The sequence below is a fragment of the Meles meles genome, chromosome 1, assembly GCF_922984935.1.
Source record: "Meles meles chromosome 1, mMelMel3.1 paternal haplotype, whole genome shotgun sequence".
NCBI classification, from domain to species: Eukaryota; Metazoa; Chordata; class Mammalia; order Carnivora; family Mustelidae; genus Meles; species Meles meles.
The window spans coordinates 201122562-201138146 of record NC_060066.1 but is presented as its reverse complement, the minus strand read 5'-3'; the positions used below and the strand labels follow the sequence as shown (position 1 = coordinate 201138146).

At 36.9% G+C, this 15585-nt stretch overlaps 1 protein-coding gene across 2 annotated transcripts in view; it reads left to right on the top strand.

Moving 5' to 3' along the window:
* The window catches only part of CDC42 (cell division cycle 42), a 49076-nt gene that overhangs the window by 21712 nt on the left and 11779 nt on the right, over positions 1–15585 (top strand). For both annotated transcript variants that reach the window (XM_046006950.1, XM_046006949.1), the window contains exons 2-3: positions 8357–8512; positions 11289–11361. In XM_046006950.1, coding sequence (XP_045862906.1) covers positions 8408–8512; positions 11289–11361 — 178 coding nt within the window. In that variant the 5' untranslated portion in view covers positions 8357–8407. The remainder of the gene's footprint in view (positions 1–8356; positions 8513–11288; positions 11362–15585) is intronic.

Below are 15585 nucleotides of genomic sequence, written 5' to 3'. Positions count from 1 at the left end.
TTTGTGTAGTGCCTCTTCTTTCCTGTATCTTCGGTATGAAATGGGTTACTTCAGGGTGAAATGTATTTAGGATGAAAACAGTATTATTTTTGGTGTATTTCACATTGGTGTGAAAACTGTCATTTTTTTCTGATATCACTTATGTCTGTTCAATTCTGACACTGACTCTGAGAGTGAGTATAGACTCCATGGTTTTAAGAGCTTATCCCACAAAACTGCTTCCATTTCAGGCATGAGTTGTAAATGGGGTGCTCAGGTTGTCTAGCCTTTTGCCTAGCCTGTTCCCCTGACCCCCCTCAGGTTTTTTGTTTTTTTTTTTTTTAAAGATTTTATTCATTTATTTGACAGAGAGAGAGATCACAGGTAGGCAGAGAGGCAGATGGAGAGAGAGGAGGAAGCAGGCTCCCCGCTGAGCAGAGAGCCCCATGTGGGGCTTGAGCCCAAGACCCTGGGATCATTACCTGAGCCGAAGGCAGAGGCTTTAATCCACTGAGCCACCCAGGCGCCCCCCCACTCAGGTTTGACAGTTCACTACAATGACTCACAGAACTCGAAATACATTTACTCATTTATTGTTAAGGAAACAACTCAGTAGTCAAATGGAAGAGATGTATAGACAAGGTGTGGGGTGGGGGTGGGGCACAAAGCTGCTTTGTCCTTTCTCTGCCTGGCACACTCCTCCACATGCTTGTGTTCACCAGTTTGTTCCAGATCTCTGTTCAAGAGTTTTCACGGAGCTCGATCTCCAGTGGGCTTCCTAGTGCCCCTTCCTGAGGCTGGTAAAGTTCCAGCCCTTTAATCACTTGATCTTTCTGGTGAGCAGTCCCTTCCTGAAGCTGTTGGGGGCCCCATCCTAATGTCGCCCAAAGTTACTTTAGCATAAACTCTTCTATGATGGAAGGGATCATTATGAAAGACAAAGACACTACTGTCATTTGGAAATTCCAGGGATTTTAGTAGCTCTGTACCAGGAACCCAGGAGAAAGACCAAAAACTTATTTTTACTACAGTGAAAGTGCCAAAAATTTTACTTGCTTTATTTGTTTATTTATATGTTTATTTTTCTTTTCCACTTTTTAAAACTTGCTTTTCATTCAGTTTGTTTACTGTTAATATTTGACACGAGTTTTATAATCTGAGTATACATCTTTTGCAAAAGATGCTTGTTATTAGCAAAACTTAAATCTTCAAATCTTTGCATGCACTGTTTATGGTATGTGCCTAGAATGAACCACTGGGCATGGGGCATCTGTAGCTAGGATGCCTCCTTTTCCCCCATACAGATCTTTTCCCTGGGGACTGGATTGTCTGGTGGAGTTTAGTGGGCAGCTAGCCAGTAATAATGATACTACAGAGAGGGTTCCATGACTTTAAATTTAGAGCTCAAGGACTCTAGAAAACGTAAAGGGGTTGAGTTCTGATATTCTCAACAGGGAACTGGACTTCTCAAGCATTTAAGAACCTAAGAGATAGAGGTTTTAGTGTGGCTCTGTGGTGGAATGGTGGGTACTGGGGAGGAATGTGGAAGATACTCCTTATTTCACAGTTTATTTTGCTTATGATTGGCAGAATCACTTTTTATGCTAAAAGTTACCCAGCCCCAGTTCTAAGTGCTGGTATGACTGAAGTTCAGTATTAAAGAGAGTGTTTAGTTATTGATGTAAAATAATTTTTCTAGATGCTCTGGATAGCAAAACGGTAATTGGTACTACATAACCTCTTTGCTGCTGTAGTGATTGGACATGTTTTGAAAAGGATGCTAGCATAGGACACAGGCATGTCTGGCCTAGTTACTTCCATGTTGCTGAAGCTGGTGTTTTATGTATTGCAAAGCCAGTCTTTTCCCTGGTTGCCTGCTCCTTCCCCATCTGTGGCTCATCTGGTGACTTCTTAATACATGTCAAATTCTTTTGTAGAATTGTCTTAATTAAATTGCGGCTTGACAACTTTGTAGTTACAGCTAAATTTGACTACATTTGTAATAAGAACAATGAGTACTATAATTATTTTGGAAATAAAAAAATTTACGTGTCCTTTTCTAAGTGGGTTGGAATTGTTGCTATTTTAAAATTTATATTGACTTAAAAGTGCCTTTAATTCTTCAAGAGTAATAGCTAACATTTGGTTAGCATTTACTGTATGCCAGGCACTGTTCTAAATTCTTTACATGTATTAATCAACATAGTCTATGAAGAGGGTCTTACTATTTTCATTTTTAGAGAAGGGAAAACAATCACAGACAAGGTAAGTAACTTGCTTAAGGTCACATAGCTAGAGTGGTAGACCCAGTCTGACTCTTGAACCAATGCTTTTAGCAGGGGACCCAAAACCAGTTTCTGACAGATTGCTGAGTTTAGGGCAGGAAGCCAAAGAAATGGAAGATTTATGGGAATATAGAAAGGGGAAGAGCAAACCCTGTCTTACTAATTCTTGTTCTCTTCTCCCAATAAAATCTAGTAGTTGTCAGCAGGGTGAAGAAATAAATAGGAAATGAATTTAGCTTCTGTTTGTCGCTTCCTCGAACTCTCTCTTCCTCTTCTCAGTGCTGGCAGCTGTCATAGGTATATGCTTGCCACTCCATTTGCAATAATCATGTTTGTTTTAATCACTGTCACTTCTCAGGAGAGGTGGTGACTAGTATAGTGTTTTAGAGCAGGGGCTTGGCAGTCATACCACTTGGATTTAAATTCCAGTTCTGCCATTAACTGGCTGAGTAATCTTGGCCGACTTAACTTTACTAAGCCTCACACTTTTCTTACCTGCAAAATGGGGATAATATAGTATATACCACGTAGGGTTGTTGGAAGGATGAAATGTACAAAAATGTGTAATATGTTTAGAACAGTATATAGCACATAGTAAGAACTATTTAAGTATTGGCTCCTATTATGATTAGTTGAGAATGCTTTTAAGTTAAGCCAGTAGTTGAAGCAGCTCTGAAGTATCTTGGTTCATGTGCTCTCAATATCTAACATGAGTTTTTCCGTACTAAATATGTAAAATGCCTGGTTGATACCCCTAATTCATGTGGGTAATTTAGATTCTACTTTAAGAAGTTCACTTCTAGATGATCTAAAATGCTGGTAATACTTAGCTTAGATTCTTGTGTTGCTGGTATTCCTTGTTTTGCTATCATGTGAAGTAGTAGTTCTCAAGCTTCATTGTACATTAGGATTATGTAGGGAGTGTTGAGTTCTTTTTTTTTTCTTTTTTAAAGATTTTATTAATTAATTTGGTTGAGATCACAAGTAGGCGGAGTGGCAGGCAGAGAGAGGAGGAAGCATGCTCCCTGCTGAGCAGAGAGCCCATTGGGGGGACTTGATCCCAAGACCCTGGGATTATGACCTGAGCCGAAGGCAGAGGCTTTAACCCACTGAACCACCCAGGTGCCCCAGGAGTGTTGAGTTCTGATTTATTAGATTTGGGGTGAGGATCTGGGAATCTGAATTGTTAATAAACCCATTCCAGGTAATTCTGGTGGTCTGATAATTTTGGAATTACTGATTTAGAGGCTAAATTCAAACATGTAGGTAGTGATGATTTGTAGACTAAAAACATTTAAATAGTTGGTCATTTAACCGTAGCGATTGGCTGTGTTTTCATACTAAATTATTTTGTAAACACCTGTTAGGTAACTTATTTTTAGGAACTATGTAAAATACAGAAATAAGTTACAGGAAATAACAAGAAAAATTCAGAAGTCTTCAGGGGAAGAAATATTTGGGTGGATTTCTTGTTTCATTTATTTTTGTGTGTGCGTCATTAGCTAAATAGCAAATATATTCGGTTCATTTTAACTTACGTTTTTGGTATACCTGTTATGTGCAAACTGTGAAAAGTTTTGATTAGGTAATAATCCACTAGTTTGAAGTTTTGACCCACAGGATGAAAATATTATGTGAAGTAGGATCGATTTAACTAACTAGCACACTTGGTAGATGAATTTTTGTATATTGGGCATGTGCTGTGAGCTGTGAGGTCTTTTTGTTATTTAATCTTTATAACAGTCGTGGAGGGTGTTGACATAATTTGTTCTGTTTTACAAATGAGAACATTAAGGCAAAAAGAGGTTAAGAACCTTGCCCAGGTCACTAGTAAGTGCTGACCAGAGATTAAAAACCCAGTTTTCCTGACTTCAGAATTAAGAAAATTACTGTTATTTATAAATGAAGTTTATGTACTTCGGATATTCTTTTCCAGCTTTTTAGGCAGGACACACAAAGAAGGACCCAGGTGGGGGTCTGTTGATTCTTCTGGGACAGGAAAAGATACAGACTTCTGAAAGTTCTTAAAGTAGTAATGTTTGTTCAGTGATCTAGCCAAACTAATTCAGAACACATCTCTGTTACATGAATCTATTACCTTCCATTGGAAAACCTTAAAGATTGCCCTCAGAAAGTTTGTCATTTAGTTTTAATGAATTTGTGCTTAAGAATACGGAGAAAAGAGACACCTGGGTGACTCGGTTATGTATCTTGACTCTTGATCTAGGCTTGGGTCTTGATCTCTGGGTCATGAGTTCAAGACCTGTGTATGCTGGGAGTGGAACCTACTTTAAAAAAAATGCTGAGAGATTATGAGCCCATTTGAAATAGTGTTACCTTTGTTCCCAAACTTACATTGTAGATTTCTCCTAGTACAAATTGTGTTCTATCCATATGTTTTAATTTACAGTTGGAAGTTTCCTGGTGGCCAAAATGATTTCTCTCTCTCTTTTTAAAGATTAATTTGAGAGAGAGAGAGAGATGGAAGGGGCAGAAGAAGAGAATCTTCAAGTGGACTCCCAGTGGAACACGGATCCTGACTCAGAGCTGGATCTCACAATCCATGGGATTGTGGCCTGAGCAGAAACCAAGGAGTTGGTTAAGTTGGGCACTTAACCAACTGAGCCACCCAGACACCCCAAGAATGATCTTATTAACATTTTCTTATTCTTCACTGGTATCCGAGAGAGATAGTATGTTTAAAGTTTGCACAGAGAGAACCAGTATTCTAAGATTGCTGTTTGTGTTGGGCTGCTGAAGTCCGCTAATTTTGGTGGAATTTCCAAATATATTTATAATATATAAAAAAGGGAATTCAGTGTGAATCTGATTTAAATTATTCTTTTTAAGTACAGTTATGAATGAAAGCTCTTCTCTGGAGTGTTTTAGACTAGGTCCAACCTTGTCCATCACAGCTTGTGGTAGTTGTGATTTAGCACATGAGGCAGTCATATTCATAGCTCTGATCATGGGAACTTCTTGTTCTCAGTGTCTTCTTTCTTATTCCCTAGGGAATCTTACGAAAATTTTAAGAAACGGTGGCTTTTTCCCCATTAGAATTTTGAAGCTTATAAGTGGCCTGTTGATTTTGTATTTTCTTGTTAGTATGGGTGTACAGAATGAAAATAAGGAGCTTCATAGGTGGGGATGACAGTTTGATTTCAACCACGATTAAAATTTAGAAGAAGCATTTACCTTAGATGTTTTTGAGAGAGCCTCAAAAGTGGTCAGTTTTACTGTAATTTACTAGAATTTCTGTGATGCTAAGACACTTTTCTTCTACATTTAACACTTCTAAATTTAGGATATATTTAAAAATCATTGGCTTCTTAGAGTCTGTGAAAGATAGTAATTAGGATATCAGTTCTGCTGTTGTAACAGAGAAATCCAAAATACTAGGGACTTAAGGAAAAAGAAATTTCTTTCTTTCTTCTTTAAGAGTCCTGGGGGCGGTCCAGGGCTGGCTGGCCCTTCCTATTATGTTACTTATCCTTAACATGTAATTTGTGTCTTGTGGTTCAGTATGACTGCTTCAGCTCTCATCATCATGTCTGCATTCCAGCCTGCAGGCTGGAACAGGGAGACTGTTCCCTTTGCTTTTAAGGCAACTCCTGAAGTTTATTTCATCCATAATTTCCACTCCCATTAATCACAGCGGTCACATCCAGCTGCAAAGGAATTTAGGAAATGTAGTCTGTCTTTATTGGGGACCACATGCTTAAGTGAAAATTCTGTTACTAAAGAAGAAAGGAAGAACTGGCAGACCACTAGCAGTCTCTGCCACAGTGGTCAATGATTACTTTCTGCCCAGTATTGATGATTAAACTCTACATAAAAAAAATTACCTGGTAACAATAATCAGGAGAAATAGGAGGTATAAGGACTGAACTTGAAATAGATTTGTAGGCATCTGGAAAATAGTCTGTAGAATGATCAGAGTTCTCCGCTTACCTTTTTTCTTCACTGTGAATTGAAAAGAAATTCTACAGAAGACCTTATTTTTTTTTTACCAGAACATTACGCCTTTTTCCAGCGGTAGATTCAGGAGCGGTGAGAAGACAGCTGTTCTTTCCTCTTTATTGTTATGTAAAAGACATTCTTTAGGAGTAATTCTCTATAATTAGTACTCAGTGTGGTAAATTATTTTGATAAATAATTTTGATTTAGTTTAGGGTTTAAGATCTTTAACCCTTAATACTGTATTAGTATGAGTGCTTCTTCAGTGCATTATAAGGAGAAGGGAAGGAACAAGATAAAAGGTTAAATAAAGAGAAATACAATAAGGATGATTTTGATGAGGAATGGGAGAGTGTTTATTTCCTGTAAGTTACTCCTGCTGTATCTACAGAGCTGTTAACAGGCATTTATAACTCATCATGATTAAGAGTTGTGATGGATACTGTAGGACAAAGTAGGCATGGCAGCCAGCCCAGTTAGGTGGTTCTGACATTTTTATGTTTAGTAAGGTGGTAGTTCTGGCAACCCCTTCAGGATTGTAATTGAACTAGGACTTTATCTTAAAATGTAGGAATACAGGGCATGATGTTTCTTTTTTATTCTCCCAGAAAAATTTTGAAGTTTTCATTGATGGCTTGGTTGGGTGGCTGGCCCTTGGTTTCAGCTCAGGTCATGATCTCAGGGTCCTGGGACTGAGCCCCATGTTGGGTACCATGCTCAGTGGGAGCCTGCTTTGAGAATTCTCTCCGCCTTCTTCTGCCCCTCCCCGGCGTGCACGCTTTTTCTCTCTAAGATAAATAAGTCCTAAAAAATTTTTTTTCTTGTTAACTCTAAGATGCCATTTATCCTGATTTCTTAGATGTCAAAATGCGGGGCGGGGGGGGGATGACTGGTAATGATTTTAAGAATCCTTCAGTAAAGACATGTTCTGATTTTAGAGATGTTTGTTTATTTATTTATAAGAGATTTTATTTATGGGGGAGCACAAGTTGGGGGGATGGGCTGAGGGAGAGGGAGAAGCAGACTCCCCTCAGAGCAGGGAGCCCAATGTGGGGCTCCATCCCAGGATCCTGGGATTATGACCTGAGCCAAAGGCAGATGCTTAACCAACTGAATCACTCAGGCACCTGATTTTAGAGATGTTTAAATGTGAAAGCAAGCATCTATGAACTGATGAAATATAATAAATCTTCAGTGCATTTGTAATCAGTAGCTTCTTAGAGTGGAGAACTATAGTAAGATAAACTAATTTTATCTGTTCATAAATCAGTGTGCTTTAGAGTGATCTCTTTATTATAAACATGCAGGTTTTGGCATCATCATGCCATGAATATTGAGTTAGTAACTAGGCAACCTGGTGTCAAAACAGCTGCTGAGACCAGGGATCACCCTGATCTTTGTCCAGTTCCTCATACGCTCTTCTGTTACAAGCGGTTGGTGGTGGTGCTCTGTAGCCTGTGGGTTACAGCCTGAGTAACTGTAGCTCTAAGAGTGGATAAATGGACCAGTCTTTAAATCAGTGACTTCTGTATTGCAGTCTAGGACAAATACATGCGTGCACATGTGTGTACACCCTTGTGTATACACACAACTGAAGGAAGAGTTTCACACAGTCATACTTGGCATACTACATGGGATTCATTCTGAAAAGGCCTCTTCTCTTCCTTTTTTTCTTTTTAATTTTTTTATTGGAGAGAGCACATGTGCAGTGGGGGAGGGGCAGAGAGCTATAGGGAGAGAGAGAAGCCCAAGCAGGCTCCACACCCAGCGCAGAGCACAGGGCTTGATCTCATAACTTCTTGAGATCATGACCTGAGCCAAAATCAAGAGTTGGACACTTAACTGAATTACACAGGTGCTCCCTTCTCTTTCATTATAGAAATAAATATGCTGCCCCTTACACTACTTTGGACTTTTATACACGTTGAAAACAACAGGATCAGAAACTTAAGAGAATTGACTCTCATTTGTTATTATGACTTTAAACTAGTCACAATTTTTCTTTTAAGGTTCTTTCAGCCACGGTAGTTGGGGTGCTAGTTCTATTCTTGCTCTGAATGAATCTTTTGCTAGTAGAAGAAATAAAAATAAATATATCACTACAAATGAAACAAATGTCCTTCATCTTTTTGTAGGTCATCACTGAATTTTGAAGTATTTTAAGTGGATACAAAACTGTTTCAGCAATGCAGACAATTAAGTGTGTTGTTGTGGGCGATGGTGCCGTTGGTAAAACATGTCTCCTGATATCCTACACAACAAACAAATTTCCATCTGAGTATGTACCGACTGTAAGTATATAGGCTTCCGTTTGTTAGTGAAATGTTTTCTATTTGGATCTTTTGAAAACTCTGTGTGTACTGAAATTTTTCTGTTGTCTGCCTTTGTGTCCTGTTCTTAAAGATCCATCACGGGTAAATTATATTCACTTTAAAATTAACAGTTGAAAAATCAGTGAAGAGTCAGAGGGGTGATACAAGGGTTTGCAAGAAGTGCTGGGAGACCAAACTCCAATAGACAAGATTGTAAAGAGTGGTGGTCTCAGTTTGGAGAAGTATGCTCAGTGTCTTAGGATGAGATGACTTTTTTGAGGGTGTGGCGGGGGGAGTGGATAACTTGGCCAGTAAGGAATCAGTGTTTGGAGGTCTAGGATGCTTTTTGGGGTCTTGTAACTTCAGAGAAAGTAGTATGTGTCTCCATTTATTCTCTGTAGGGGGTAGAAGAGGATCTCATGGAGCTGTTGTCTTAGCAGCAAATGGAGCTCCAGATTGCTGTTAATGGGCAGAGACCTGTTTTTATTAGGAGAACACTAGCAGAAGCCTTTGGGCGTTCTCTCCCACAAATGCTTTTCTTTTTTTTTTTCTTTTTTAAGATTTTATTTATTTATTCGACACACAGAGATCACAAGTAGGCGGAGAGGCAGGCAGAGAGAGAGGTGGGGGAAGCAGGCTCCCCGCTGAGCAGAGAGCCTGATTCGGGACTCGATCCCAGGACCCTGAGATCATGACCTGAGCCGAAGGCAGAGGCTTAACCCACTGAGCCACCCAGGTACCCCCCCCCCAACAAATGCTTTTTATTAGCTCCTTAGAAGAGTAGGGGGGAAATGGGAATAACAAAGACAATGAAGTGAAAGAGAAGAGTTCTTTGGAGTAACACTGACTTGTGAAGGAATGTGTTTGGAACGATCCACTATTTGTCCCAGGTTGGGTGACCCAATCCAGTGGTATAATTATGTTAAACACAGGCGTTCCTTCAGTATGCACGCTGAGCTATGGTTGGCCTGGCTTTCAGTAACCACCTTTGTTAAGTGAGTTATTTTAGGGGTTTTGAAGAACCTATATATGATTAATATGAAATTAGTATTGTTTGGATGTAAAAAGGAAGAAAATGTCTGAATACTTCAGGTTAAACTTAAGAGACATGAACATTGTTAAGAGAATGAATATAAGTTAAGGGCTTGGTGATTTTGTTTAATTAGAATTGACAGTTTATAATATCCCGAAGCAGATAAAGTAAGGTAGGCCAAGGCTGTAGGAAGCAGGAAGGTTAGGTTTCTTGGAGGGGTAGAATTTGAGGTATAATTAAATATAAGATCATATTTTGGGATTGACCCATTTGTGACTGGGACATGGTAAGTGGAAAGTTCTGAGATTAAGAGGGACTTGTAGGGGATTTTCAGAGATACAGGAATCTTGTTTCAGAGTGAGGACAGCTATTGGAATTTTGACGTTTCAGTCTCCATTAAAATTATTTTCTTGTAAACATGATTTCTGAGTCTGTGTTATGATTTCAGTCATGAGGTGTTCTGTTTAAGGGGTCTAGCAGGTGTTTCATACATGTGTTTGTATTTGGGTATCTGAAAGACGGGTTAGGTAGGACTTAAAAAAAAATAATCTATGTGGCTGAGAGCTTAACCACATTCATTATAATTTTCCTTGTTTTTTTAAAAAAAATATTTATTTGAGATAGAGCAAGAGAGAGAGCATGAGCGGGGGCAGAGGGGGAGAGGGAGAAGCAGACTCCCTGCTGAGCAGGGAGCAGGCTGCAGGGTTCCATCCCAGGACCCAGGGATCATGACCTGAGCTAAAGGCAGACACTTAACTGACTGAGCCACTCAGGTGCCTCTTTCTTGTTCTTGTTATCAAGAACTGACTTTCCTTTAACTACCACCTACCCGGTGCCCTTGCTTTCACTCTTGTTTATAAACAGTCCATTAAAGCTTGAACCAGAAAGTTAGAGTTAGATGAAGCAGGGCTGATCTAAAAATATAACGTCCTTCTAGTTGGAAAGATTGCTTTTCATTTGTCAGTTCAGAAGAATCCATGAATTATCGTTGGGTCTTTTTTCATTTAGCACCATTACCTCCCATTTTCACGAATAATTTAGCACAACCAATATTAGTACATACTGAGTTTGTCATGGGTTTTACAGTATTCGAAAATAAAAGCATCTAGTCACAGAAGATCTCTTCAGTCATGTGGTTTGTATTCAGTAACATAAGTTTTATTCATGAAATCTCAACACATAATCTGCCGGCCTTTTCTTGGACACTTTCCTTGACTTGAGGGAACCTTTATTTCTCCTGATGGGCTTGTTTGTAACAAGGCGCTTCTTGTCTTGAACCCTGAAAGGAAGAAGATTATCATGGATCTAGACTATGTAATTTCTAGATTAAAATGAAATGGTCTATAAAGAATTAATTTCTTAGAAATCAGATTGAGCACTAAGGTAAACTGTAAGCTTACTGTCTCCAAGTTTTAAACTTGAAGAGGATTGTTTTGTGTAGTTCGGGGACTCTGCTTCTGTGACACCTCTAGCTTTTCTGTGGCTTTTAATCCAGGCTGCTGGGGTAGAGCAGACCTCCCAGAATACATTCCCTGTCACTTTTTCGCAAGAATCATTTAGTTCATGCAAGGGTTTAGTTGGCAAGGTTGGTTATATAAGAACCAATTGGACGGAGAATGGTTTAAGTCTTAGGAAGGAAATAATGCCTTTACTTAAGAGTTGTTCTGTCCCATTTTGACCATCCCCTTGCATACTAATGATGTTGTATTTTTGTGTTTTTAGGTTTTTGACAACTATGCAGTCACAGTTATGATTGGTGGAGAGCCATATACTCTTGGACTTTTTGATACTGCAGGTGAAAACTTGATATCTTTTATGTTTTAGTCTATAAGTATCAACAGTTGCTGGTTGTCTGTCTTTTTTTGTGGACATTTTGGGAAACTAGCATATTAGTAAACCACTTGCCTTTTGTTACTACTTTAGTAGGATTGGATATTGTGATGGCTGATACTTGACTCAAGAGGCAGTCCCAGAGCTGGAATCGCAATAGGAGTTTGGAGTTCCTTGGGTGCATGGTGTGGAAGGAAATAAAGTAGGGTGAGAGCAGAGTACTTTAGGCAAGCTGTATTGTCACTCTCTGAAATTTGAAGGCTTATTTAGGATTTGTGTCTGTATAATACATGTGCGGATAGCTTCTTAGATAGTTCGTTATTTTTAACTACATCTGAAACTGCTTTGAACGTGAACCAGTACCGAGCTCATATTATTGACCTTTGTGGTCAGTTTTTGAAATTAAAGGAATAAATTGCTTTCTTCCTTAAGTATACCCAGTTTCTCCGTGTTATTTCCTCGTTGTTTTAACAGTGGCTGCACATCTTAATTTCTGACTTCTCTCTCTGTAGTCTCTGTTATTATCTGCTTAATTAGCCAAAGGAAAATTTCAGAAAGGTAATCTTTTCGTATTTAGGAATTCTAAGTGCTTCATATCTTATGCATGCTCCTCTCTCTCTCTGCCAGCTGACATACTGCTCTGACGGAGTATGGTGTACTGCTCACCTTTAGGGACTGTCTAGATTTAGTTGGGAGGTGAAATGGAGAGACAGTGGGACAGATTTCATTTTAGAGATCAGTGGCTTTCTAATGTTGGTTTAGGCCCTAAAATGTTCATGAATTAAAATTTACAAGGGTAATGGTGTACGGGAGGAAACTTGGAAAATAGAAAAAGTAATGACCTGTACTTCATTATAGGTGAGGGATTTTTCTGTGTTTGTGTGTGCCCTTGGAGGCAATCTGTATGTAGAAAAAAGATAATTTATAGCCTCTTGGGGTTGAAAATTAATTTTATATTTTATTTTAAAATTTCAAATCAGTGTTTAATCAGTATTTTTTTTTAGCTTAAGTGAAGTATAATACAATAGAATTCAGTCATTTTATGTGTCAATTTGATTTTTACTGACTATATAGTCATGTAACCTCCACTATAATCAAGGTCTCTCACCTAAAAAATTTTCTTGTGTTCTTTCCCAGGCAGCCACAGCTTTGCTTTCTGTCATTGTGGTTTTGTTTTTTTTTTAGAATTTCATATAAATGGAACCTAGTAGTCTTTTGTGCTTGGTTTCTTTTACTAAGCATCATGGTTTTGAGATTGATTTGTATGTATCAGTAGTTTTTTCTAATTGCTGAGTAGTAGTCCATACTGTGAATATAGCATAATTTGGTTATCTCTCTACAAGTTGATGGATGTTTGGGTTCCAGTTTTAAGTGTGTGAATAGTGCTGTGTACATTTGTATACAGATCTTTGTATGGACATATTTTATTTCTCTTCAATATTTAGTTTTGGAAGTGGGTAAGCCTTTACATTTAGTTGTGTAACTTAATACATTTTTTTTTAATTAAAATAGTCACTTTTAAGTATAAATCATTCTCAAGGTGGCCAATGGTTCTTTGATTAATACTGGTTTATTTAACTTATGTTGACAAGACTTTAATCCCAGTCAGCCTCATTTACAACTGTGTTACATATCTTCTGGTACTTTAATCTGCATTTATAAATTTAATATATTCAGTTTTCTGTTTTAATCAATTCAATTTGCTTGACCTGACAAGTGAAGCAATCCCAGGCTTTTATATACAAAGCCTCAGTTAGCCTGATAACTTAGATTTCCTCTGTTTATGTTTTAATTTATCACAAACAGTATTATTTATAACCTTTATAAAATTCTTAACATTTTTCAACAAAAAAGTCCCAAGGTTAAGATCAGTTACTCAGTTACACATTTTAAATTGGAATCAGAGAACAAATCTATCATGTTCTTTAATATGGCAGATTATTATAAATATTATAGGCACGGGGTGCTAAATAATGATTATTCCTAAATGTAATGGAAAATTAACACTAATAGTATTTGATTTATTTCATCTATTAGATTCTGAATCTTTCTGGGGGTTAAAAAACATTAAGGAAAAGATTTTACTAGCCCGGGCAAGTTGGGGGGTTTCCATCTACACTGTTGAGGTCATTATAAGCCAGAGTTTTTTTTTGTTTTTTTTTTTTTGTTTGTTTGTTTTTGGGACAAGCATTGGAGAATTGGGGCAGTAGGCATCCATAGTGACTCTCTGTCTTTGATACACTTAAGTGGAGACTTGTATCTTCTGCAGAGGCCTTAATTTCAGAGTCCCTGTCCCTGGTTAAAGTCATGCTATTAACTCTTTCCTGCTAAAGCTTTCATCCCCATTGAGATGGCCTTGGACTATTTGCGTTTAATCTGCTGACTTTTTGTAATTTGGTTCTGAATTCTTTTTATAGCATTCCTATCTCACCTCTGGCTATAATTCTCTCTCTCTCTCTCTCTCTTTTTTTGAAGTGTGAAACAAAAACTGACAAGGGAGGACTATACTTCTCATACAAAGTCTCTAAACCAAGTAATTGCTTATGTTTAAAGGGTTTAGGAGGTTCTGGCTGCAACTCTTACAGATACATTTAATACCATTTAAGATCAGAGAGAGGTGGAAACACCTGGCTGGGTCACTCAGTGGAGCATGTGACTCTTGATCTCAGGGTCATTTAAGCCTCAAGGTAGTTTAAGCCCCAGATTGGGGCTTAATAAATAATAAAAATAATATATAAATAATATATTAATATATTATTTATATAATATAAATTTTATTATTAATATTAAACATATATAATCAATATTTATATATTTTTATTAATTATTACCTAGCAACTATTATTAAAATATTAATAATAAATATCAGCATTAATAGCAACAATTAATTTATTAAATATCAATTATTAAATATCAATTATTAAATATAATATATTATTATATATTATTATATTTATATAAATATAAATTATATAAATCATATAAATATAAATATATTTATATAATATATTATTATATTTATATAAATATAACATATTTATATAATATATAATATAATCAATATATATTAATATATATAAATAATATATATTAATATTATATATTATATTAAATACAATATATAATTAATATATTATATATGATATAATATATTTAATATATTATATATGTTATAATATATTTAATATATTATATATGATATAATATATTTAATATATTATATCACATATAAAATTATATTTAATATATAAATAATACATTATTATATTTATATAATATATAATAATATATTAATATATAAATAATATATTATTTATATAAAAATAAATTAAAAAATAATAAAAATAAAATAAGCCTTATTTTTTAATTTTTGTTTTATTTATTCATTCATCTATTCATTCATTTTTAATTATTTTTATTTTTTTTTGAGAGAGAGAGAGAGAGAATGAGCAGGGAGGAGGGGCAGAGAGAGAGAGAGAGAGAGAGAAGCAGACTCCCTGTTAGGCAGGGAGCTCGGCATGGGACTTGATCCCAGGACCTGGAGATTGTGACTTGAGCTGAAGGCAGACACTTAACCAACTGAGCCATCCAGGTGCCCCCTATTTTTAAAAAATTTTTTAAAAAGATTTTATTTATTTATTTATTAGAGTGAGAGAAAGACTGAGACTGAGCAACCAGGGGAGCAGCTGGCAGAGGGAGAAGCAGGTTTCCCAACAAGCAGGGGGCCTGATGCAGGACTCAGTCCCAGCACCCTGGGATCATGACCTGAGCCAGAGGCAGACACTTAACTGACTGAGCCACCCAGATGTCCCTAGAGCCTACTTAAAAAAAAGAAAGAAAGAAAGGGATCATAGGCCTCTGTCTCTGTCTCACAGCTTTTATTTCTGTCTCTGTGGTCACAACAGTAAATTTTTGTTCATGAGATTCCCCCCACAGTTATTTTCTTCTTTTTTCCCCTTCACATGTTGTACTATTGTGTATTTCCTTCTGTATTTAGCGTTTTGTTTTTTTTTTTTACTGAATGTGTTTATCTTGTTAAGTTGTTCTATAATTGTTGTATTGTTGTATATTCATTGCCCCACTGTTAGTGCCTTTCTGCGTCAGATATTTATTTATTTTTAAATATTTTATTTATTTATTTGACAGACAGAGATCACAAGTAGGCAGAGAGGCAGACAGAGAGAGAGGA